Source organism: Phaethon lepturus, unplaced genomic scaffold (genome assembly GCF_000687285.1).
Source record: "Phaethon lepturus isolate BGI_N335 unplaced genomic scaffold, ASM68728v1 scaffold13014, whole genome shotgun sequence".
NCBI lineage: Eukaryota > Metazoa > Chordata > Aves > Phaethontiformes > Phaethontidae > Phaethon > Phaethon lepturus.
Window position 1 is genome coordinate 23,820 of NW_010537033.1, and position 27,603 is coordinate 51,422.

The window sequence follows — 27,603 nt, forward strand, 5'->3', positions numbered from 1 at the left end:
GACTCCAACCTAAGAGACCCGAGCGGAGGACAAGCAGCCCCTGTGGCAACACTTCCAAAGGGAGAGCACTCAAAATGAAAGGAATTAAAATCAAAATACGAGTTGTTTTACTGTAGAGAAAAACAACCCACAGTATAATAACTACTCCATAATAATATTCTTAAGGCTCTTTCTCCCTATCGACAAGTCCTCCAGCACTTCCTCAGGCTATCAGAGCAATTTCCAGCAGATTTCCTGGTTTCCAGGCTTTTTGCACTGTCTTCTGTTTGTGGAGCATCTGTTTCTTCCAAAATAAGCAGGACTTACTCCTGCTGGCATTATCCCTTTTACACATAAAATAACATGGGAAGAACAATAACAAACAGATGTGATATATGATATATCATAAACTATAACAGCAACATCTCTCTCCAGCCCAGGAGGGTTATTTAATTCATCAGATTTAACGAGTCTTCAAGCAGTTTATGGCACATACTGATTCAGGCAATCAAAATGCAGCTATGTCATTAATAACAGATAAATCTTTCTAAGCAAGAGCCTATGCTTTCACACAAAAAAATGGTATCTGTGCTATACCAAGGCCTCATGTTTCAGCAATAAATTCAATCGGCTAGCCTAGTAGTTTTAAATAAAATTATCCTACACTAAAAGCAAGTTTCATGCTTTCTCATATTAGTTCTCCTCCTGTGCTGGGTCAGTAGGAAGGTGCTGAGATCCTGCAAAGAAGAAATAGCTCCCATGAGAAACCTAGCAGACAGATTGGTATTTGGGGGTGTCATGCGAACAGTGTGATTTTATTCCCAGTTTGTGAAATCTGTAACCTGTACTTAGTAATAAAGCCTACAGAGAACACGTATTACAAGTAAAGAGAAGAGACAACATGAGACTTAAATTAATAATATAATGGTTTCCACCCAGGGGTCAAAGTCAAAGAGCATATTGATAGTGAAATCAGCAGCCGTTATTTTCATGTGACTTTGTCTTGTCCACAGCCATACGTTATGCTGAAAGAGCCATGCATACATCACGAACAGACTGATGAGAGCTTCTGGCAACGCTCCAAAAGTAGGCTATAAGGAGCAAACGACAGTTGGGAACTGGCAAATTTCTGGTTTTCTTCTAAGTTTTAAAAATATGAATACATTTGCCAGGAGATGAGGGAGGTACCAGTAAAATATTTCCCTGGCATCAGAATTATTCATCTGAAATAATTCAAGGAAGGCAGTACTGGTCTACAACCAGTTAGAAGAATTTTTAAAACAGGAAAACTAGGTAGAGTAGGGATTGTGGTCACTTAACTTACAATATAGAACAATACACATATGTTTATTTTGAAAGCTTATCATTAGTGCCAGTCATAATAAAATGCCTGAAGCTGAATGTATAAACTTGTAAAGAAATGGAATCCATTTTAACCACATATTGAGCAATGAATTCTTTACTACAGCTAGCCTTGATACAGCCATATGTAGATTGACAGCATCCCTGAATGCTATTTGATAATATAAAATTCATATCCTGAGGCAATTGTATTTGGAAGTCTTGAGGTTAAAAAGGAGTGTTGTAAATTCAGCCTGGATTCATATCTTAGCTTCAGAATAAATTCTCTATTTTAACTTGGGTGATTTACTTAGGATTAGACTTATGAGCAGAACTTGGGCACTCTAATACCTAAAAAAAGAGCTGTTGCCAGTCAGACACCTTAGGGAACAGCATTAGGATAAGTTAAACTAACATTGCAAAGTATTGTAGAGGAAGGGACTAAGAAAATCCACTTCCACATGAAGCTCTTCTATGGAGAGGACTCTACTGATGGTCGATGTTGAGGTCAAGCCCACCGTTTTCTACAATGTGACATTTTGGAGGCAAGGGTACAGCTGCAGACCTATGGGGCCCATTACATGGTGCTCACAGTGCTCGTAAGTAGGAGTCTTCCTCACCAGTTATATTCTTGTGCTGAAGCTTGCTGATGCTGTATAAAATCCTTGAATAGCTGTTTTAAAGATGCTGAAATTTTCTCCTCCCTCAAAGAGAAGAGCCTTGCAGGCAGAAGATAACACTGTGAAACCTTCAGGCTGCTGAGGGGTGTGAACCTGCAACTACTCCGTCCCAGCAGAAGGTTTTATCTGCTGAGCATAAATTGAGACCATCTTGAGGCACGTGGCCCTTCACGGGAGGCTCTGAAGGTGAAATTGGGCACAGAGCACCTCATTGGTGACTACTAGCAGGAGCGCTGGTTGCTGCATGGACTTGGTGGTTGTGTGTCTGCACGCAGAACACGTAGGGATGTTTGAGGAAATCTCCAAGGTGATCCTGAGGAGGCTCCAGGCTTAGGACACTGTCAGGTTTAGCCAAGGAAGGGTGGTGGCTGAAGGCTGGGCAGGTAGACTTTGAGCTTTGGTATTGGAATTGCTTTTTTATCTCTTCATGCCCTGCCCGTAGGAAAGAGATAACAGTTTTTCTCCAGCTGGTGATAGAGTGGCAAGGAAAAAAAAAAAAAAAAAGAAAAGAAAAGGAGAGGGTTATACAGTGGCAAAGGCTTTATAACTAAAACCTAGACAGAGAGAGACACATTACCTCAACAGCACCAGAATCTCAGGCTGAAAAAGAGGGAAAATTGTGTCTGTCCTGGAATGAATAACTTTTAGAAGAGTGAGTTGAAAGCCCAGGAGGAGACTCCAAATTAAAACCATATCTGTTCTCTCTTTAGGGGAAAACTGGTTAAAGCCACAAAGCAGATGGTGGGAGCAGGGCTGAATCACAGTGTGACAGTGAAGGACCAGCCACCGAACACACAGTGCACCAGCAGGTCTGAAGATGAGCAAGCGCAGATGCCCAGTTATGCTGCCCTGGCATAGTTTGCTATAAAAGGACTGCAGGAGCCATATAAGAAGAAAGATGAGGGACACACCAAATGGAGGTGAGCTTGTCTGTGCCCCCTGAAAGCTGCCACCAGCCCAACCTGTAATGCTGTAATGACAAAAAGAGGGCTGGAACTGGACTGAGCCTAGAGGAGACAGTACCTGGAAGGACCTCGTAAAGAAGAAGAGGACCAGAGCAATGAGGTGACTTGTGCCAGAGCTGAGGACTATACAGTAGTAAGGTAATCGGTGTCCTCCCCTCAATGCTCAGAGCCAGCTACACACTTGAGCAAAGGCACAGGCTGAAAAGCTGAAGGCTCAATGAAAAATTTTTTGAGTTTTAATAAGGAATCATTTATTCACACTCTGGTAATAATTTGCCCAGTTTCTGCTACTTGTAAATACAGTCACGCTGGCTGGCGGCGGCGTGGCCGGGAGCATGGTGCTCCTGGCGCGGAGCAAACCAGCCTGTACCGCGTTCTCACGGCGGAGGCTGTGCTAATGTGAGTATGCTCGGGGAATGCCTGGTATTTTTGGAAGCCCGAGCAGATTCAAAATAGCTGAGCGCTGATGTGTCTGGGATCATGAGCCCAGGGCAGAGGGGATTAGAAGGCAGGATTCGTGCTAGTGTAGCTGCTTCCAGCTCTTCTGCATCAGGCAGCATCCAGGACCCATTGTCACCAGCTAAGCGCTTGCTTTCTCACAGCCAGGCCGGCTCACTCTCACGTTCAGCCCTGTGGGACTTGGGTCTTCACAGACTTAACCAAAGGTGTAGATGTTTCACACTGCCTTTGGGGTCATGGTGTGAAGTGGAGCAGTTTTACAATTGGTAACGCTGAGGGACCTAGAAGGAGGATGTAGGCACTGATCCCGCTGGAAAGACATTACCTTAGGGACTGTATTGTGTATATTTTTTCTTACAATCTTTGCCACATCTGGACATGGAAAAAAAATAAAACCAAAACCCCACCACTCTCTATTTTGCTGTAAAAATCCAGCCCATGTGTGCTTTGATAAGAGATAGCCTAATCCTCTTCTTGCTTGAGTGGTCTCTCCAATTTCTGCTGCAGAGCTGACAAGTCCCTTTGGGTCTATGGTGAGGGATTTTTTTTTTTAGACCTTTTTTTTTTTCTTTTGCTCTACTGATTTTACCTCAGGGAAAATCACTGAGATTTTTTTTCCACAAGCAATAGCTTCCTATTTACTTAGCTAAGCTATCTAATTCCATTAAACGTAGCTGTATTGGGGGCCTTTCTAAACGTTCCTCCTTTTGCTCTGGATTCTTGAGATCTTACAGCATCTTTTTACCACACTAGCTGGCTTGGATAGTTAGGGTTACATTAGATTTGCCTAACAAGTGGGAAAATATATTTAAACCCCTCACAGAAGACAGTTACAGGGTCTCTTCCACTCCAGTGGGACTCACCTCCAGCGTGCGGGGGGCAGAGCTGAAGGAAAGCAGGAAAAGAACCGGTTACATTGCTTCTGCACTAACCCGCACCCCGAAAACGTGAGTACCTACAAAACGGCAGGTTACAAATGCCGAAGATACATACTTGAAGGAGTTAAAGAACTTTTCCTGTGATGGATGTGCTGAAATTTTCCTCTAAATCAAGACCCCTGCTCTGTTCACATCCCAGAGTGGTGGACATCATAGCACAGAAACAGCTGGATAAAGAGTGATAGGCTGAATTATGCCAAAAGGCAGGAATGTGTTGTTCCTCCAAATACCATTTAAACTGTTCAGTTGTGTTTTCTCTTGACAAACATGGGATCAACTAATTACATTATTTTGCAGATGTCTCTGGATGGAAGTGAAATAAAACCCCTTATCTCTGGGAAAGCCCTCAGCTGTGATGGATTGTACAAATACTTGCACTGCAAATACAATTAGGCAGAATGAGAGGGGGTGCAACGAGAGCCACCGGCAGAAAAGTGGAGCGCAGCACTTAGCAGACCTCACCCATCTCCATCTCTGGTGTGTCTAGATTTAACAGAGAGGGAGACATGTGTTGTCTCGGTATTGGTAGTAAGGGGGAGTGCTCTGTAGGGTTGAATTTCATTTTTATAAGCTACAAGACTGTTTAATTTGTATTGCTCCACACTGTTTCTCTGTGGGCTTGCCTTGTGAAAGAGCACAATTGAGTTCCTCGTCTGAAGAATTAATGAGAAAAATGGATTCAATGAAGAGCAAGAGAAAGGGATTAAATTACCTTATTTTATACACAGAGAACAGAAAGAGATAGGCTGACTGGTAACCATTTTAAGATTGATTCAAGAAGGCAGGACTGGAGCCAAGAACTGCATGCAGATCCTTTAAGTCCCAGGCTACTCTCTTAACCATGAAAGCCACCTTCTCAAGTACAGAGTTATGTTTGTAATGTGGCCATATATCATACATAAACCACTTTCTGCCTCCAGCCCACCCTCACTCCAGCAAATTTCCAACTTTGAACTTCATATCTGTAAGGGTTGATTCCTCCAGCAAAAATTGTTCTTCCAGATTAATACGCTTTGCAGCTCCAAATGGTCAGGAATTGCAGAAGACCGGAAGGACTCTGAAGAAGAGGTCACAACAGATTTTTTACATAGCTGATAAATTAGGCTAAGGTGCTAGGAAATTCAGCTGGATCAAAAAGGAGAATGAGGTAGCTTACAAAGTAGAAAGCTCTCGGCTGATGCCAAAAAGCTGTTTTAGTAACGGTTTCAGTTTGAAAGTCAGGAACACAACAACTTCTTCCTAGGGGGAAAAAAGAGCACTGCTTTATTTATGAAGTCAGGAACCTGACGGGAGTACATTAAGCTTAGTGGAGCAAAGCTCCTTCTAGGCTCATAAATGATAGCAGGATTTGGGGGTTTACTATGTAAGTATTGGAGCTAACTCATCACAGTAAAGTGCTCCATGTTTGGAGCAATACAGATTAGTTGGCGAAGGTTACTTTAAGGTAATGTGGGTTGATGGGATTTCTTCACCACTGCACTTGGAAGGATGCATCATGATTTAATTCACTGAATATCAGTATATATTAGTGCAAATAGCACAGCACTGACAGGGCTAAATTAAGGAACGGTTAGTTCCATTCAGAAAAGCATTGTGCACTCCACAAGGTTTAATTTAAATAGGAAGACCATTTCAAGGATCTTTCATAAAGGACACATCCTGACAATGTCATCAAATTATGACCAGATTCTGAGGTAGCAACATGGTACTTCTGTTATTTGGCTATTCTGTTTCCTAATCAAAATAAAATATCCTTTAAGAGTGAGACTCAGTGTAATGATACACAGAGCAATAGCTTATTTATGTTACAGATGTGAAGCCTTAAATAAGTCAGTCCAGAATTTTACCTCAGACTATGTGTGTTGGTATAATTAATGTATACCACCCCTTCGAGTTCATGTGTCATTATCCCAGGTACTTATCACTAGAAATAGAGTGCTAAAACATACAGTGCTGAATCCTGCACCAACAGCCAGATAAACACACACAAATACATCCTCTCTGAAGTGGGACGGCAGGAAAAGCTGCACCTGCAATAAGTACATCCACGTGACAAAAATCCCAGACAGAAGGAAAGAGCCTGATATAAAAAGTATAGTATTTATTTTAAATTAATCTTCAAAGTACAAGAATACAGCTGTGTCCTGGGGCTCTAATTTCAGATAAGGAAACAAAACTGTGGACTCCCTTTGACAGCTCCCTATCTCTAGCCACCCCTTGCAAGTCAAAGAAATAAACTACACCAATCAAAGTCCCTTTAACAACAGTGTAATTATATTTATCAAAGTCTATATAATTATAGCTGACCTGGCAGCTGTATTTAGGCTGTTTTACCCACTGAATCCCATTCCTTGTAGGACCCAGCACAAACCCTATGTTTAGTCCTGGCCAGAGACAGTCCTGCCTGTGTAAAGTCACTGCAGCCGACAGGCAGTTGCTTGGAAGAAGCTGCTGTTTGAGAAACTGAGTAAAATAAAGTACCTTCTGTAAGAGGTGATGCCTAAAAGAGATAATTATTCTAGTTGTGGCTGGGTGTTTCTCTGTGAGATACATTCGGGGTCTGCCGTGAGATCATAACTTCAATGCAGGCATCATTAAGTGAAATTACATGGCCCCATGTAATGAGGCAGATCAGATTTTCATAATATTCTCCTCTTGACCATAAAATAAAGGAGTTCCACTGAGGAGACCCAAATCAGGGTTAGATCACCTCAATGTTTGGCACTACCTGAACATAAACTCAGAGGCCTGAAAAATAAAGGTTCTACACCAAGATAGTCAGAAAACTGCTGATTCCACTCTTTTAAGACTGATAAAGGCAATTCCAATTTGCTTCATCCTCCTAGCTGCTAGTACACTATCCATCCTCTTGGCCTAAGAAAAGTAGCTGAAAATGTCCAGAAGGGTGCTCAAGGTACGTATATGTATGTATATGTTTGCATGCACATTTATTTCTATGGAGAAAGGAAGAACTTTCAGGTGTTCACTTCGGCTTGACCAGAAATCGGCCCCAAAGCAGAGCAAGATGGCTAGCAGGAAGGGATATTAATACATCTGCAAAATAAAACTTTACCTGACAGAAAACTGACTTTTTAAAATTAATGATCAACCTCTTTCCATCTGATGTACCTGCTTCCTAAGGGAACATTCATCTTTGTCAAAATACCTTAATGAAAATCTCTTGGTTAACTATTTTTCTGAGCAGCTCAGTTCTATACAGAGACATAATTTAGGCCCTGTGCGCTTGGTCCTTTGTCCAGCAGTAATAGGTGTATATTCGCTGTCCATCCTTGCCTCTGCAAATGTACCGATGTACCTTTTTGGACACAGGGCTTCTTTCACCACTAATTTTGCAAAAAACTGTGGCTCCTTATGCAGTGTATTGTAGGACAGAATTGTTTGCTGAGGTTAAATTTGATTCCTAGGACGTGAAAATTTCCACCCTGGACTGGAACCACTTGGGTGGCTCTCCAACATCTGGGGGTTTTGGGGTATCGCAGCTGTCCCAGACCCCACATCCTTGGAGGTGTGGGGTCCCTGTGGCCAGCTGAGGTGACCTGCAGCTCTGCTGCCCCAGGGGCTGTATCCCCTCTTCCTTGGCATGGGAGACGCGGTTACAGGGAAGAGCTCAGGATTTGGCTTCAGCTGTAATTGCTTGCAGAGGTGCTATATATGCACTCAGCCAGACAGCGTCCTCTCCCTGTGTAAATATGCCAGAACTGTAGTTTAAAACACTGTTAAGCCTGGAATAAGCCAAAGAGTAGAGGGAACTTGGAGACCGTGTCTTTTTTTAATTGGAAAAAAAAAATCCAAAGTGATAAGGAGCTCCCTTAGTTCCTTTGCTTTAAGACATGCACAAAAAGTGTCTCCAAATAGGTAAATTCTTTATTTACTAGTTCTTCAAGAAGCACAAGACATTCTCAGCCTGGGCATTAGAGGAAGAGGACCCACACCTGTGCTTCTGGGTTTGCCCACAATAGATAAAGCCAACCCATAGGCAGCAGAGAGGTTGCTGCCAAAGAGTGAGAGTGAACAGAAAAAAATAGGAACAGCCTCACAGGCCTCCCCAGACATCTCTAGGTAATGTCTTGCACAGCTATCGGGTGAAATGGTTCTGCTTCCTTGTAGTTAAATTGGTCCGTTTTTTGCTATCATCAGCACTGTGGTATTTTAATAATACATCCTCAGTGCTGCCCATCATCTCTCCAGTGAGTGAAGGGAAGCGATAGCAGGTGCTCAATGGTCAGCTTTCCCCTTCCTCCTCCTCCCTCCAGCATCTCTGTTGTCCACAACGTGTCCTTCCCTGCCAGCGTGCTTAACTTCACATCTACCTGTTTTCCACATAGGCATCAAACTCTTAAAAAGACAACAGACGTTTTCTTTATCATCATCTTTTAAAAAATTCTTAATAAAAGCTGAGATTAAAAATTATATATTAGAAATTGCTCTGCAGCACTAGACAAACAGCCTTCACACTCCAAAGGTAAAAGCCTTATTTCAAGAAAGCAGGCACCCTGACGGCAAGATGCAGACCACTATTGATTGCTGCTCTCATAAATCACATTTATTTTCCAAATAATAGGAAGATTCATTGTTTTCTGCCAAGCAGTGTCACCTGGTAATAGGAGGCAGTCAAAGCAACAGTAATTTTCACACCATAAAAACAGTATCAAGCCTGTTCACTGAGTAGGATGAATGCTATTGATCGGGGGGGAGGGGGGGGGAACTATAAAAACAAGAGACAAAAGCAAAGAAATTAAGTAATGATGTATTGGGTGTGTAATGAAAGGTGTGTTAACATTTCCATTATTTAGCTTCCCTCCCCAGATGCCTCTTCTGAAGCATTTACAGCTCCTCTAGGAAACACTATCCCCAAACCAGGGCTGCAAGGGGTTAACGGTGCAAGACCAACACTTGGAGAAGGGGCATTCAAACGGTAGGTTAACAAGGAAGGGAAAGGTCCTACCTGGGTCTCCCTTCACTGCCACAGCAGAAGCCCCAGAGCATTTCACTGAATTGACTTTCTCTGCTGCAGAGAGACGTAGGGCTAAAGGGACGGAGACGGCCGAAGAGTCGCAGTCAGGAGAAGCCACAGAGCTGTGGGAGAGGACACGTATGCCTGCCCCAAATCTGTCCCCTGTGTGAGGGGCTAGAAACAACAGCCCCCTCGCTGAGTTCACTCACATTCAAAATAAATAGTACAACAAGAGAAGTTGAAAATATAAAACCTTATTTTCAAAATTTACCTAAACATGTTAAAAAAAAAAAACCTCATTCACCATCGCCATAGATCAGGTACACCAGTTGCTTCCAAACTGCCTGGGTGGCTTTTTGCTTGTGCAGCCCAGGCAGATCCATGGACATTTCAGAAGGAGGCAGAGCAGTTGCTGAAGATCTCACCAGACCAGTGGCGGAGGGGGACTGAGACCCATTGGCCTCCACCAATTCCGTCACCCACATCCCAGAGACACAGTTTCATACCCAGGGCTGGTGTGATGTCCTGAAGGGTCCTGTGTGCTTCTTCTTAATGACCACCAGCAATGCCTACCTTGAAAATCCTTTGAATTCTTCTGCCTGTGTCTGGGCATCTCTCACTCTCTGGATTAAATTCAGAAGTATAGGGCCAGTCTCTAAACTCCTGACTTTCCAAGTCATGCTCTCATATTCTCAGTTCTACAGCAGCAACAGGCGATGGCATCATCACCCTCTACTCAAAGGCAGCAGAAAGAAGCCCTAAAATACAGACAATCTATCTCACATACTTTCCCCTCTGCCAAGAGAGACAGTCTCATCCTGATGACTGAAGTTTTTGAGCAAGGTTAACCCTTGCTAACAAGAGGCTGCTGACTTTTCTGGGTGGAAAATAGATTCTGAGGCAGCTCACTGTTAGCAATTTAATCAAAACATTGCTAAACCACAGACCTAAACCTATCTGCTAACTGGCCTAGGAAAAACTTAGTAATCTCTGCATGAACCAGCAGTTGTTTCATAACTGGGCTGGTAGAAACACCTATAGCTCTCTAGCTTTCTCAGCTGACACATCACAATAAAACATAATATGAGGTGACTCATTACCATCATGTTCTATCACATCCCATCTCCTAATGCAACCTGAGACTTGCATTACACAAGCTGAATAATATTTTCCTAAGTATTCATGATAGAAAAATCTGTGGTTCCAAGGGAAGTCATTTTGTTGATTAAAAATCGCTACCACCAAACCTGAATCCTGCTGAGAAAGAAGAGGCCATGGGCTCAGGTGCACCCAAAAAAACCTCCCTGCAAACCGCAGCAGGGCTATCTGCTGGAGCAGAGGCACAGCGAGTAGAGATTACCTGTCACTCGAGCCCATGTCTGCACTCAGATTGAAAATTTATTGGGCAAAATTGTATTATTTAAAGTGGAGCTGGATCTGAACCAGAACGGCAGAGCCAGACACACTCTGAGCTTTGACACAACTTTTTGAGGGGGGATGGATCAATGGGCCAGTTTTGACTTTGCACTTTAAGAATGTGTGTTTCATGTCCTACACCCTGCCATGTCTCTGGATCCTCCCTACCATCGCTGATGGTTCTTCACAACTAACTCCTCGGCTGTTTAAGATTTCCCAAATGACGTCACTGACCCAGTAAGTGAACACTTGCGCACGGCTGTCCCTGAACAAAAGATGCCAAGAGGAACACGGGAAGTCACAGCCCAGATTGCTACAGATGAGAAATATCATCCCCATATTGGACAAGAAGGGCTTGGAAATGAAAAAGCTGTTGTGCTGCCACGGGACACGTGGAGTCGCGCTGCCCACGTCTTCGGGCGCTGCCTGCGGGGAGGTGTCACGCCAGGAGCAAGGTGTCTTCCCAAGGTTACCAGACCCGTCTCCCTCGTCGGCAGGGATCACACAGCCAACGCCGCTCCTCCGGGGGAGCAGGCAAACTGGCGTTGGCCACACCAGGCGCTTCTGACAAGAAGCACTACTCCGCAGTCGGCGCGCTGCCAGCCAGGCAGAGCTAGAGACAGTTAATGCTCACAGCCCGAGGAACGGCGAGTGGCAGCAGGAGCTGTGCCTGAGTCAGAAGGCGCCGCGTCCCGCCAGCTGCAAAGGAATGCCCTGTGACGCACTCTCGTCTGGGATGGGAAGGAGGGGGAAGGTGTGTGGGACCACAATCTGGAGATACCATCACTGCCATGAGCTCATGTGTTCTCATTCCAGAGCCCGTGAGAGCCTGGCGAGACCGAGGGCATCAGAGCTGGGTCTCGAGCGCTGGTCAGCTCTTCCTGCATCCCGGGCTTTGTGTGGCCTTTTTCTTTCTGTCAGACTGATAACGGGGTATTGACAAGTTGCTAAAATACTAGTCATGCTCATCCAGGCGGTCGTCACAATTTATGGAGCTGAGCAACAGCCACTGTTTAATGAGCTTTCCTGACCTAACTGGGAGCATGATCGAAGGTAGGAAATGGCTTTTCTGCGAGGAATGTTTCAATATGCTGGACCTCTGGAGCCATAAAAGAGTAAACCAAAGGCTGGCATGAGCGAAATGTGTAAAATCATGAGTGGCATGGAAAAGGGGAATGAGGATGAGGTGTTCACTGTCTCTTCCAATATCAGGATGAAGGAGGGGAGGAAACCAAAGGAAGTTTGCAGGAGGTGGGTTTAAAGCACAAGGGGCTATCATCTCACTACCCAACAGGGTCAGATGAAGAATCCCTTGCCATAGGACACTGGGTATCGAGCAGTTTTCTAGGGTAAGAGGCAAGAACAAGTCAATGGAAAAAAATACTGGGCAACAGAAAGACCATTTCTGGATCCAGGAGCCTCTGACCCACAGAGTGCCGCAGCTGGGAAAATGTTCTGGTGAGGTATAATTACATGCTTAACCTGTTCCTGTGCTCTCCCCTAGGCACCCACCATTAGTCACTATCAAAGACAGGACAGTGGGCCAGGTAGCTGACAAATCATTTTTATGGGTACAAAGCGTGACTCACAGCTCCGGGAAGGCTCTAGCGCTGGTTACCTCCTCGCCTGGAATCCTGAAGCAGTAAAACCCATTGTTGTCACAACACTACCAGTATGGCAGGTTGTGGCTTGCATCTGCTGCCAGGATCAAGTCTTGCACCTTTGGTGAGTGTCCTTTCCAGGTGCCGTGGGAAGTGTCAGCTTAGTGCTCCTTAACGTCCCCTTAGAGCTCCTTCCCTTCCGCAGCTCTGAGCATGCAGTCTATTCAAGGAGCTCCAACCTATCTCTTGGTGTCACGTAGCAATATGCAACCACCACTGCTCATCTTAACCTATTAAAGCATCCAAAGATGTCACACATCGAGACTCTAGAAATCAGGCAGAAGCATGTATTTCATAAGTTTTAACCTAATACATAATACATTAAGCCTACTGGCTTTGGAATGATCTACCATTTTGCACTGCTAGCTTTCATCTTAAAAAACCTGGAAGTAACTTTTGCTTTATAAGTTAAAGAAATTTTCCCCACCATAACTCTCTAATATCGAGATAATGTAAAAATAACACCTGCCATATCATAAGACTTCATTAAATTGCAACCACCAGCAGCCTAAAGAACAAGCAAGCTGCTCTGCATTGACAAAAGGATAGGCACTTCCCAAAAAAGGGGTGGAAAAAATTATGTATGCTGTTTAAGCAGAAAGATGTATATGCATGCCAGTGGAAACAGGCATTGAAGAGATGCAATTAAACACCCAGCCAGAGTAGCGAGGTCCCGCTCCCTCCTTGGAGACATCCTAGAAAATCTGTGATCACTTCCAGGCAGACAGGGAGGCGTTCCCCTGAAACAGAGATTTTCAGACATTCAGACCCATGAGAGCCTGTGTTCTGACCTTACTGTCATGCTCACTTCTTGCTCTTTGGGCTTGCTTTTCAGTGATCACATGAGGCCTTCTGCAAGAGGCAGAAGAAAAGTCTGGGATACTTGACGCTGTAGTTCAAGATGTGCCAAATGACATGAGCAGTTTCTGCTTGTTGTGCTGAGAGCAGCAAGGTAACCTACCCCACGCTTGGAAATGTTATCGGGGGTCAGCGCAGCCACTTTGGAAATGCTTCTGCTGTCAGTTAACAGCTGGTGGCTAAGAGGGCACCAACAAGGTACTTAACAAACCTGACACTTCCCCACACCCCACCTAATCCTTTTTGACTAGAAAAACTTGTGAGAAGTCAAAGTGTGCTGACACAGGGCAGCTGAATCGATCATAGGTTCAAATATGAACATTTATTAAAACTGAGCATCTGTGGTTTTAAGTGCCCTGTTTTAACTCTCGTCAGTGGAGAGGAAAAGTGCCTTGCCTTGCCTAGAGTCTCTTAAGACCAGATTCCAACTTGCTCATTGGGAAGAAGAGAATTAAATATACCTAATCATGGGAATTGTACCATCCCCTGCCCCAGCAACGTGTGAGTTACGGGGCAGTAAGGTGCTCCCCAGGCAAGGTAATGTGAGAGAGCACTAGAATGTGAGCTAAGTTTGGACGTAATGGAGCAGCACCGCACATGAAGGAAGGTACTTGAGATCTGAAATGCAGGAAGGGCTAACCTGTGAATCCCAGGAATAAACAGTCCTGTGCAACAGGCATGCAAAAAGATGGGGGGGAAATGGAATGAACACATTTCTGTATAGGCAGAATAAAACGATGTCATTCGATATAGTAACAAGCTAATCCCACCACTTGATAGGCACCACTTTAGTGGCACATGTCTAGGAACATTCTTGAAGAACAAGTGGGTTTGAGTCACACATTTCAGATGTGGTTGGCAAAATGGGCACTTTACTGTTTCCCTAATGATTATTATACATTTTCCAGGTATCTGACTCTTCTTTTCAAAAGAAGCATCTTTTGGTGTATGCTGTGGTCTAGTCCCAACCAAGCACCACGCAGTCGCTTGCTCACCTCCCCCCAAGGTGGGATGGGGGAGAGAATGGGTAAAAAAATGGCAGGTTGAGATAAAAATAGTTTAATAGGATAGAAAAAGAAGAGGGAATAATAATATTACTGATAAAGGAATATACAAAACCAAGCAATGCCCGATGCAGTAACTGCTCACCACCCGGTGATCGAGCAGCGATTCCCGCCCCCGGCCAACTCCGGTTCGTACCCTGAGTACGACGTTACGTGGTGGGAACGTCCCTTCGGCTGGGCTGGGCCGGGGTCCCGGCTGTGCCCCCTCCCGGCTGCTTGTGCCCCTCCCCACCGGCCGAGCACGGGAGCTGAACAGCCCGTGACTGAGTATAAGCACCACAACGCTCAGCAACAGCCAAACCATCGGTGTGGTATCAGCATTACCCTCAGCCCAAATCCAAACACAGCACCGTACCAGCTATTAGGAAGAAATGCAACTCTATCCCAGACGAAACCAGAACAGTGTGTTATTTCAACAAATACATACAAAATGTCATGATCTAGTTCTGAAATTTGGAAAAAAAAGCAAGTCTCTGTAACAGCAGCCAAGCTGACCGAGAAAATCTGAGTTTTGTGTTACCTCTAGAAGTAGCATTTACAGGTCTGCAAGCTGCCCACTAAGGTGGGCATCAGCACTGAACAGAGACTGGGCAAAAACTTGAAAAATACATTTTTTCATTTTGACACCTACATTCTCTGAGATCATTTATTTAGGATCAAAGTTTTGCCAAACGTTAGTTGAAAGAGCAGACTGTGCACATCTGTAAAAGGTGTGGAAAAACAACTGAGTTTAAACCATTTTCATAGTGGCAGCTTCCAAGTGAGGAGCAGGAATCCTTAGCTGTCCATATTTTGCCTGTTTGTGATTGTGTCCCACTATCTTAAGATAAAATTGGTTTGTTTTCGGTGTATCATTTTAATTATGCTGTTACTCAACTCACTGTGTGTTCTCTACCCCAATAATTTAATTTTCTTATGGGATATTAAAAGGGATTGAAAACACTCTGGGCCTCTGAGCCCAAGTATCTGCTCTGTAAACAATCATTTTGCAGTACCTTTTATAAATCACGTCGGGTCTGTATTTAAACTAGCTCCGCTTCTGCCCTCAGCTCTTCCACAGAAGTGTTGTAGGGTGGTCAGGAACCTTTTTCCAACTTTCACAATACATTTATTCACAGCCATTCTTGGGCCAGCATCACCTGTTATCAGTTGTGGTGCCTCACGCCCACCTGCATTCTTCCTGCCCCAGCACATACTTTAAGCACCCACATCATCACGCAGCCTTCACCTTGGGCAGACGGATGCGCTGCGGGCTACGAGACCTCACATACATGCCTGCTCATACACACGTGGCAGACGCGGCACGGCCTCCCGGCTGTCCTGCGCGCAGCGCTGCCACGCCAGCGTGGTGCTACCGCCAGGCCGACAACCCTTCAGTTAAAACCCAGAAATAACCAGGCCGAGAAGGAAGGAATTAGGCTCAATGGCCACAGGCTCACATTTCTTAATTTCTGGGCAAGCTTGGGCAGATTCTAGGTCGTTATAGGAAAGATTGTGCCCATGGTTCCCTCCTCTGGGGACTCTGTTTCCAGGAGCTTCTCTCCGGGGGAAGCACAGGGTGTAGGCCCCAGCTGCAGGCACGCAAACACCCTTCTGGGGGGATAGGGATGCCCTTAGCTTCCTAACCCATCTAGAGCCTAAATAATTAATGCTCGATCCTCTTCCTTCAAGCCTAACACAGGGATCAGAGTCAAGCAGGTATTCGTGTACCAAACCCCGGTCCGCTCTAACTCTTTGCGGCGCATTCTTGATCAGGAGCCACTCCGTCGTGTGACATGAGGCTGCCCACAGCAGAGGGACGGCCCGGGCCAGACCAGCCCTGCGCTGGTGTCACCTCTCCTTTCCTCCACCTCTCCTGCTTTTCCACAGCACACACCATTTTCCCAACCAAATAAGGAGCACTAATAGCTTAAAATCGGCATACGTGCTGGGGGACTTCCCCCGGAGTGTGGAAAGCCATACTAAATGGGACGCAGCTCAAAGCATCAAAACGTCAAAGCGTGTATTATCCAGGACGAAAGTGCCTTGCACGGCAACTGTGCAGGCTCTGTCTGAGTGATGCTTCCAGCCAGAACGAACCCTCGTTTCCCAGTATCAGCCATTTGACACGGGGACTGTATCGACTTAATGGATTTAGCAAAAGGAATAACCTGGTATGCTTGTGGGCATCTTGTGAATGTGGACTCTCCCCCTTCTGCTTACAGCCTAGTCTTTAATTGAAAATAAATATGAACAACTGATGCCGGCTCCAATCTACAGTACAGTGCAAGAGGACAAAGTATAACGGAGAGTTTTCTTTATTTTTAAATATTAGTAACACTGCACAAAACAAAAATGTGGTACTTAAGTGACAGAAAACCGGTACTCAGCTTTATTTCATATTAACCATAATTTAAATACCCTAACAGAGTTCACGTATGGTTATATGTTTGCATAGGGTTACACTGGCTAACGTAAGCATTTGAAGCTAAACCGTTCAGATACCAGAGACACCAGAACTTGTTATATCAAACCATGCCAGAATGCAGACTTGATTTTTCTGTTTAGCTTCTTCCTTACATGATTATGTGCACTGCTACATCTTTTAAACGTTAGGATGAGTGAGTTTCTCGAGGAACTGCGGACTTTCAATATTGCCAGGTTTAAGTCTGTTACATCAACAACATATTGGCAAGAGGAAGACAAAAGGAACAAAACAAAACCATAAGCTGCTAACTCCTACCTGGAGGTTAAAAAGAGGAGGCAACATACTGACAAGAAACATGCAGGTAAATGCTTAAGGCAACGGAAGGGCTCTGTACAAACTAAAGGTTAAGAGAAGCAATGTGTCATGCACATGAGACAAGTATGGGAAGCAAGGAAGTAATCTTGCCAGAAAATACACATTTCTTTTAAATTGAAGACAGCTCTTCAAGCTAAAAAAAATTAGTCCTGCAATAAAACCAATGCAAAATGCTTTCACACATAAAGGTCTAAGTTCTTTGCAGAAACAACTTGATAAAATCTTATACGGATGCTGAAAAAATGTTATCTAAAACCTACTCAGCAGAAACAAAGAGCAGTTTTAAAGTAGCACTTAGATCATTTGTCTCTAGGTTCTGAAAATAAACTTTTAAAATAAGGAATGATTTCACTAAATGATTCATTGGGAGTCAACTATGCTTAAGGAAATCAGTAGGAGTGCTTACAGGAGACCATCATCACACTAAGTTTCTTAAAATCAAAAGATATAACTTCATGATACAATTTAAAATGAAGAAACATTTTAATAGCAGGGACAAACCTTTGCTGCCCAGCTTGGGGAAAAAAACAACCATAAAAGTTATTTATTAAGCTCGCATAAATTACCCTATAAGAGCTCATGTCTCAATCCCATTCCCAACGACATGAGTGAACAGGACTCTTCTTTCAACTGGCCTGATGTTGATGCCAGAGTGAACAAACAGGCATTTGCACAACCCTTTATACCCTACAAAACAAATAAACAAACACTAGACTAGAGTTGCTTTAGTCCCAGGGAAGGAAGAGGTAAGAAATTCTGTAACGCTTTCCAATCTTCAAACATAACACCCTTCTAACCAAGATCAGCCTCGTTCGAATTCCCTAACCTGACTGGCAAGAAAGCCACTCCGTGAAACTAAAAAGAGTAACATAGTGCAATTTTAGTACAGTTTTAAACATGAGTCACTTCCTTGCTAGCAGTGTGAACAATCAGAAAATATACACAAAAGAGGTGTGCTCAAACGTAACATTAAGTTGTCATTATTATGAAGGTATTGGCATAGCAGAGAAGTCCATTTTAGTAACTCCCTTTGGTTGACTTCTTCTTCTTCTGTTCCTCTCTCTGCTTCTGCTTCCTCCTCTTGCTGACTTCTTTGTGTCCTGAGGAAACATGGCTTGTAAAATACTATTCACAGCATTCATGGACTTTTCCCTCTATCAAAAGCACATGTTCTCTGAATGGTTTAAGGAATCTTAAAGAGAAGGTCTGACTTTCTAATGTGGTTTTGTTTTTGTTTTTTAATGATCAGTTCTACTATATCCCTTATATAGGATAGAAAGAAAACACTATCAGTCTTTGAAGTTTGAAAAGTTCTGGAGAACTTTCAAAAGACTTCAAAGCCATTCAGGAAAAGCTTAAAAATTAGAACACATGCAAAACCAGAATAATTTTCAAAACAGAAGCAATAAATAAGACTTATACAGCAGGAGCTATTTAAGTACTGGCATTTCCTGCTCACAGTAGTCAGAGTTACCATGATATTTGCATTTCCATTTTAAGACAAGGGAATGCAGAGAATCCTGAGTAAATAAGAAGGTGCTGGGTGTTTACCAATATGCATTTTATAGGCAGGTCATCAGCCTGCTCATGCTTAACTATGCACCATAGGTTATATTCTACTGCAGCTTCTATGGTACATGGAAGTATTAAGTTCAAGCAGCAATGTGCTACAACTTCAATAGGCACAAGCTTCCAGCCAATGTGATTATCATCCCAATGATTTTTTTTTCCCCCCACAAAGATGCGTGAAAAACAGTTCTTGCTCTGCATCTCAGAATCATTAAGGTTGGAAAAGACCTTCAAGATCATCAAGTCCAACCATTAACCCAACACCACCATGCCCACTAAATCTCATTCTTTCCTCCAAACTTTCAGTAAAATGCAACTTGCTCGCAGACTTGCATGGACAGTGAACAGTGCAGAACTATCTGTGCATCTACCCAAGGGCACTTAATAAATCTAAACTCAAAAGGAGCACACATTTCCCTCAAACAAGCATTCTGTGATGCTTTGAGGTAGCTGGGGGGATTTTTTAGCTCAGTGGTGCTCTGCCACTGGGAATCGGTGCAGCCCAGTGAAGAGAGCCGAGCGGAGGAGCCCCTGCAAGGCAGCGCAGAGGCAGGGCTGGGAGTCAGAGGAACAGCCCAGAAGGGCACAGCTCTGCCGGTCTGGAAATCTCTTTCTCTCCCCCATTCTGCCTGCAGGCACGCAGAGGTGACCCCAAGGAAGCCGTGTCACCATTGCACCTGGTTCTCCATCAGTTTAGCACCAACAGCAAAATTAAGATGGGAAAAGGAAGCGGTGGGAGGTCACAGGAGTATGTAGCCACGTTGTGGCTGAAGTTTGCTCCTTATCAGAGCTCCTCCCAAGCGCAATTAGTTTTGTGCCCACAGCAGAACTGCAGTTGTTTGGTTTAAGTTTAAGACTTGGGGAGAACCATGAGATAGTCTTCGGGCTAAAATCACCTGAGACGTTATCAAAAGTTTGTGTGTTAGAGGAAATACACTCCCTTGTAGAAAAAGGAAACTGTTCCTAGGTTATCATTCTGGCTCCTATGCTGTATCAACAGCATGACTTCATCTTTTGCAATCATCTGAGTCAAGAAGCAGGATATTTATTTAGAAATTCTGCCATGAGTGATTAGCCTGCACAAAGTTAGAGTGGAAACCAGTTCTACTGTTTAAGGAAGAGAAAAACTGGCAGTGCTTTGCAGAATTGCAGATGACTCTGTGTTCTCCCCGCACGCTGCCACCCTCCTGAGCTACCATCCTGTCCCCGGGGACACTGCATGGACATCTCCTAACGAAGAACTCCGTCTATGAAGTTTACTTCAATGTCAGCCCCTCGGTCACCTATACATTGTCAAAAATAGGATCCCTTGGCATTTCATTTACTGCTGTGAGGGATACATCCCAGAAGGGCTCAAGCGTCTCTTTGCTTTCCCACAGAAGCCAATGGAGGCGGAAGAGGCGTGCTGACTCTTGAGAATCAGTCATCTGAGGGGTGTTATTCAAAGGATTCTTCCCCTTACTGGAGGGAAAAACAGCATCATATCAGCTGATCAGATCTAGTTCATGTAATAACTATGAAACATTAACACAGATATTTGGGAAAGGGTCATTAAACCCTAACAGGTTATTAGCATCATAATTTTCTCATTTTTCATTCTCAAAACAGTCAGTATTTCTAAAAGGCTTCCACATTCAGGCATGATTGCATTTGATACTGCTATTTTACATCATAATACTTTATTTTTTCAACAGTCCATTTTCTTCAAATGTTTGAGATTTTGAAAGCAATTCTAGCAACTCTTCCTTGAAAATACTGTGAGTGAATGTAAATTATTACTTGAAATGAATGCCACATAACTCATTGTCTTATAAATGAAACAACTCAAACGTTAAAATAATGTGGTATGAAGATATTTAGGCATTTGACAACATGGTCTCCTACCAGCCTCCGGAATGATAAGGGTGAAGAGTGGAAATCTTTCAAGTGTTATCACTGACACACAGAAACAGATTGGCCAAAAGTAGGAGATAACACACAAATACAGAGTATTCCCCAAGAGAAAACTGCCAAGTCTTTTCTGTTTCAAGCCTGCTGTGATAAATAATTTCACTCTCAATGATTTCTTTTTCTACCCCAGGTAAGAAGAAAGGATGGGTCAAACTTTGCCAGTCTGTTAGCTCCAGTGATGCTATGCTGGGTGATAACGGCCAAAAACCTGATCCAAACAAGTGAAGCAGTTCCTGACAAAAATAAAAATTCCACACTAAAGGTGTAACCCCTTGGTGCTTATTTCACTTGAATACTTCAACCAGCACTATTTAAAGCATATTTAGCTGCCTCGGTTACAAGAATAGCCCCAAAGTCATGAGAGAACAAAATCTGAATTAGAAAGCAGCAGCCCCATTACTATTTGATTAATTTGCAGTGAACCTGTGTCCTGGCGAGTCGCCAGCATCACAAAGAGGTCATAGAAGCTTCCCATAGCCAGTGCCTGGCTGAGCTGGCTTCAGCCAAACAGTTCTGGCCTTGGAGAAGGGCTTTTCAAATTTCCACCCTTAGAAGCAAGTGTTAGCCATCTAAACTCTAGAAATGCATTACGGGGTGGAGGGAGAACAGGTTGCTGAGATCTTCCCCACATGCTTGGACATTTGGAAAACAGAGTCACTCAAAAGCAGATAGATATCACCCTAACTTGGTATGTTCTTGCTTTTGTCAGCTGCCAGGAGCAGAGACAGACGAGGCAAGAACCCACACCATTTGGAATTACACCTGGTTTACAACTTGTATAATTCTTGTCTGAAACAAACAGCATCTGCTGACCTGCTCTTGCCATTTCACCCCCTTCTCCCCTACTTCTAGAAGAACAATAAAGAGCAAAGAAGCTATTCCAGCTTTCATAAAGCTGCTGAAGGCTGAAACCAATTCCAATAACGCTTAGTAGCAAATCCCTCAACCACTCAGCAAGGACCAAAACAAACTGGGAATCCTCTCTGCTGTGTCCCAGATTGGTTTTCCACCTCTCTGTTATCTGCACCTCCCAAAGTCACAGGTTTGTTCAGTCACTGACTATGAAACTCGTTATATTCTTGGGCAGCAACTGCAAGGGAGGTGTGCACATCAAGTCATTGATCTAAAGGGACAAGTGTCCTGGGGAAAACGCTCCTACCCAACTCATTTGTAGTATCCTACTTCTTCCTGCCCTGCCTGACATCTGCCTGCTCCACGAGGATGCAGAGAGCAGCCATGGGTCTGCTCCACCTTCCTTCTGCCAGGACAGGAGAGTGTAGGAGTCAGCAGAAGGAAACAAGGTGTTCGGTCATGACCAACGATTAACACGCAGCATTGCTGCTTCTCGACCCACATCAGTCAGTAATAAAGGCCATGGCCTGATTTTCATAGAAGATCTCCTGCAAAGGTGAAGAGTTGGAGGAGTTTCTTCCCACTTTCAGGCTCTGAAGCACTGAGGTTATACTTGGGCAAGATTCGTGCTTTCTGCCCAAGTCCCAGAGAAAATAGTTTTCAAGATCTACTAACTTCTTGCTAAGATTGTGACCATTCTTCTGCTGCCCTTCAAACCATGAAAGCAGTCATGGCTCCAACATGCACACAGAGCTTTAACAGGGCACAGGGCATATGCAAATTGGGTTCTGTAGTGTGCTTTCTAATTTTCTGCTCTTAGAAACACCTCTCTAGTCAAAATGATAAATTGCTACTTCAAAGGTAGCTAGCTTACTTCTGAGTTGCAGCCACCATTTTCAACTGACCACACTTGCATATGCCATTATAAAAATTGACCCCAGATCACAGCTTCAGTATAATCTCATGCGTGTGACTCAATTTACAATTACAGCTTTATACTACACTTTCACATTCCCTCCTTTCAGCCTGAGCCACTGCCCAACACACACCATGATCTGACCTAATAATTCTCTCCCCACATCCACAGCTCCTGCCCATGCCACAGAGCATCGTGGAGAGAAAACCCACCTTTACATAAAGACCAGAGGTGACAAACATCCCACCCCGTCTAGGTATGCCGCTCCACTATTTAATTATCCACACTGTTAAATCCAAGGGGCGAGTTCTCCAGTTTCACTGGCCAACCCAGTGATGTAATTCCAACTTTGATGTTTTAGGGGACTGAAAAGCTTTAGCAGCTAACTGGGGCCTTCCTTGATGCTTGCTCACCATACTATTTTCATTACTAATTCTGCCTAGAATTGCTACAAGAACATACCAAGCCAGATACAACCTGCTTTCCTGCTATTAATTACGGTAATACTATTACTGAATAGAGTCCAAGGTTTTACTCCCACATGGCAAGCAAACGTTTGCAAGGCTATGCCATCTTGGAAGCCTTTCCATGTGCAACTGCCACCTTCTGTGGGAAGCCAACGGGTAACGGGATGCACTCGTACTAGCAGCCAAAAAACCATGCATGAAGGCAGCTCTGGCTAAGCCAGGGAGCAACCCGCCAGCCTCCAAATCCACCAGCCAATCTTCCCACCCTCTGCCCGCAGAAGAGGACAGCTGTCACCCCGTCCCATTTGTGTGCAGTTACAGCCAGGGGACGCGGAGCAAGGGGAGAGTGAACTCCCTCCCATCTCCATACCTCCAGTATTCTTCATGTATTAAGACTTCCACAGAAAACAGTGGCTTTGCTTTCCTTTCTCTTTCCATTACATGCCCAAATAGAAGTGTGCAAGGGAATTATAAGGTAATTAGTTTGGATAACCAAGCATATCGATTTTACTAGTTAGCAAAGAGTAATTCAGGAAACCGTATGTCAGTAAAAAGAACGGAGACTGCATTAAAGATGAAATAAAGTTCAAATAGCTCAACTTTCCAGCAGAGGAATCCATGCCAGGAAAGGATCTACATTAGTTAAGCTAGTTATTTTAAAGTGGTTTCCCCTTCAGGGATGCCAGTGGATGAAAATGCAGCAAAAATGAATTATTAATGTTGTAAGTTTTAGTTTAATGCAAGCTTTTTCATTCAAAAGGAAGAGCAAACCTTGCAATATTATCTTGCAAATAATGATCTTTTGTATCATGTATTTTTCAGTATTTTAACAATTAAACATTTCAACCATTCTTGCTAGATAGAGGTCAAAACTCTCAAATCCAGAGAAGTAGTTTTTAGGGGTAGTTGCCACTACCTCTACCATTAATGGCTGCAACCCCCAGGTCTCTGCTGGCATTACCACCACTTTGACACAGCTTGGATACCACCAGACATACATCATATGATCATGGAGCATATTACCTGCAGTATCTGAATTCTTATTAAAAATTACTTGTTTGGAGCTAGAAAAGTGTTCGAGATGATATGCAGTGACTTCAGAGCACCAGAGGTGAAGTTTTACTTTAAAAGGCCATTAGAAAACCAGGAACAGTATGAAACCCAGAGCAATTCCTACTAAAACGCAAAATGTCAATGTTAGATGGAGAATCAAATTAAACTCTAATTTTTTTATTAAATACCCACTGTAATGACTGGAAATCCTGACTAAGGAAAGGATTCACCTCACCTCTGGGTATCAGCTGCCAGTCTAAATGAGTTGGCCAGCCTTTCTCCTTGGGCACTACAGAGAAATGTCAACTTCCAGAGGGATTCCCACCACGTAGTCAAGATGAAACCTATCCTCTTTTCCTTCATTTAAGTTTGCTACAGACTTACAAATTAAAACTCAAACATTCCCACTCTTAGAGCTGGGAAAAGAAAACCATTTCACTGCAGGTGAATCATTAACAACTGAGGATTTGCCTGAGGTGCTCTAACTGGGACAACGTCTAAAACTGCCGCACAGTCTCGCTGCCAAGGGCCACACGCCAGTGGTGGCAACAGCATCTGATTCGAGGTGGAACAGCGCCCAGTTTGAGGCTATTGAACTTAACTAACTATTTTGCACTGAATTGAGTGGGCTTTGGACCAAGGCAGAAAAAGATGCTACCCTTTCCCAATGCTGGCCCGTGTAAGCATGGCAGCTGTTGCAGTGATCAAGAAGCAGCCACATGGGAGCAAGTAAGTGGCCTATACAATTACAGACCTGCGCTGGTGAAGCCTGCTTGCTGGGCAAGGCAGTCGGCAGAGGTGAACACCTATGAAGGAGAACACGGTGTTACCAGCCAGGGCTCATGTGCAGACTTCCCAGGGAGGGATTAAGACACTCACGTAGGTTTTTATGACTGACTCAACCAGTCCTTCAGCAGCCCTGTCCGTCAGAGGAACAGTAGGCAAAATGTTTAAAGCAACAGTAAAATCTTAGTCTTACTGCAATCAAGTTTTCACCCTGAATCTTTTAAGGCAACTCACAATCTAATGGTAGAAGACAGGATTTTGTGATTGCACAAATACTTCTGGAATTTCATTTCAACTGCAAACTTGTGCGTCTTGGAGCATAAATAGATTCACAGCAAAAAGTAAAAACCATTACGAGGCATTTTTATGATTGCAGAGAACCTCAAGTCTCCAAATGCAGAGCCAAGGTTTTGTTTTGCCGGCTACAGACACAGGAGACAAAACCTGTAACCTTTGTGTGGGAGATTTCAGGACATCAGCCCAGAGGTTGCCTCCAGGCTTCTGTAAAGAAATATTAAATCTTTTTTTTTTTTTAAGAAAAGTTTCAACTTAGCCATCCCTAAAGAGACAAAACTTCCAGCAGCTGATCAGGAAGACATTTATCTGAATGTTTCTATTTTCTCAAGCTGTCATCCCACATGATATCTTTAGGTGTTCTGTACAGAAAATGGTGTTAGATTTAAAGGCTCATAAATGCAGTACAGCACTGGGTGTATGTGAGCAGATGCTCTGGGGTACAGTGCATGTTTTTCATGCACTGTGTTTACCCTGAGGAGCCTCATACGCTCACACTTCCCAGTGCTTCACCTAATTCAGCACTACTGAGAAGGGCCCTTAGTTTGGGCATCCAGGTAGAAAAGCACCTTCATGTTTCAGAAAAACCTGTCCTGGCAGTCCTGGATGATCTTTAACCACAGGTTCAAATTAAATCAAGTAGTTATGAGGACTCTGTTGTCCAAGATAGCCTCTGGACTATATTGCTGAAACATTACAGACAGGAAATATATCAAAGGACTAATTATTTCCAAAAATAACTGGGACAATTGCCGCGCTTCCGCGTTCACTGGAACGGTCTCAGCCTTCTCTACTAGGATTTAGGTGCCTAAAATTGCAGCTTCCAGAAATAATATCAAGTTGCTGAACTACTCCTTCGACAAGGAAGCCAAGCACAATTTAAGTAAATGAATGTGCAAGGTATTGTGATTAGTTAACCTCTAAAAGGCCTTCACTTTTAAGAACAAAAAGCATGGGCACTTCAACAGCATAACAATATTTGCCCTGGATCCTTGAATATACCAGGGCGTTTGTGAGTCCAGACTAAATTGAAGAGCAGAGCTAATGCAGGGTGAAGGCACAAAAGCTGCCATTTATTATCTACTAGGGAGCTAACATTAAGTCAACACACAGCAACAACCTCTTGCCTGGCTTTTTGGTTTTGGCTTTTGACTAGCTGATGGATCCTTTTCTGCACATTTCTCATCAACATGCTTGTGCACACCTGATAAATAAAAAGGGGTCTCCAAGCTGCTTGTAACCCGGCTTCTATCTTGTTCTTCCACCTCATCGCTGTTATAATGATAGGCATATTTGGGGGAACTGGCAGGCTTGTGAGACTTCAGCAGGCGAGGGTTGGTCGGCTGGAAAGGCAGAGCATGTTGTCCTCTCCGTCTGCACTCCTCGGCAAAGGCTTCTTCATCTGCCTCACCTGAAAAAGCAAAGTGCAAGAAAAGTCAGCTGCACCCAGAACGCTTAAATTTAGCCTGAAAAAAAACTCAAAACTGGGCTGGAATTTGAGTGTCACTAAACTACGGCTTTGGCTGTGGTTAGCTCACCAGATACTCCTGTCTATCTGCAGATCAGGGAGTGTCCAGAGCAGAAAGCTCCATCAATGGCCTCACCACACTGGAGCCACCCAGAAAAGTCAGCTAGGTATGACAACTCTGGGGCCACCATTTCCTTTTTCCCAAAAGGCAGGGTGAGCGAGCCAAGCACTTGGCCCTGGATGATATTTCTGTCCTGTGCAGAGCATGGCATCTCGCCCCACCTCACCTGGGCCATCTGTCCAGGAAGGGTTGGCCCTGCTCAAGGAAAAGCTATGGCGGAAGGAGGGAGAAATACCCAAGATGGCTACAGGGATGGTGAGAGAAAAACAAATGTGGGTTCAGAGGGGTTGGATTTTGGACATCCGTAAGTGGAAGGATGGCAGAGAAGCATAGAAGATCACATGAAAACGGGAAATGGGGTTGAGTATGTAAGAGAGGAGCACAGTCCAGGGGGCAAGGCAGGCACACACTCACAGCAAAGGTGAATGAACACAATGGAAATAAAAAAACAGTTTGCAAAAATTAATATGAAAGATGAGGTATTGCAGTTATACTCATGCTATTTTTCAGATTACACCTTCCTTCGTTGTAGAAACTGTAACAGAATACTGCAAAGAAGAGTAATCAGCTACTGTAACACAAAAAAACCAGCAAAACCACACACTGAAAAGCCAACAGTAAGATACCAAATAAAAAATCCAACCAAAGACATTCAATGTGGAAAATAAGAAAGTAAAAAGAAAAATTTTTAAGAAGTGAGATGAAAGGTGTGTACCCCATTTGTCTCTTAAAGGCTTTTTAAAGTTTCATTAATTCAATTACTTAAGTACTTTTAATAGAGCTGATGAAACATGGCGTCATTTATTTGCATCAAAAGTGGTGTGTCACATTCTGGAAGTTTTTCCCAGGATGTGCTCGGCATCAGCTGCTTAGAGAGGGGTGTGTGCTCTCAGCTAATGCGTGTGCTCTTAGTTCATGGCTGGAAAATGCTTTGAAGATGGAAAAAGCACCACGTATGCAGTAAGGAACAGGAGTAATACCCACTTCGTTGTGTGCACCAAACCACAGA

At 43.8% G+C, this 27,603-nt stretch overlaps 1 protein-coding gene across 1 annotated transcript in view; it reads right to left on the reverse strand.

Moving 5' to 3' along the window:
• Positions 1–16,614: 16,614 nt before the first annotated feature.
• LOC104620204 (dnaJ homolog subfamily B member 6-like) overlaps positions 16,615–27,603 on the reverse strand; it is a 36,709-nt gene continuing 25,720 nt past the window's right edge. The window contains exons 4-5 of the mRNA XM_010286354.1: positions 26,210–26,416; positions 16,615–18,218 (exon numbers count right to left, since the gene is read on the reverse strand). Of these exons, the coding sequence (XP_010284656.1) occupies positions 18,136–18,218; positions 26,210–26,416 (290 nt within the window). The 3' untranslated portion in view covers positions 16,615–18,135. The remainder of the gene's footprint in view (positions 18,219–26,209; positions 26,417–27,603) is intronic.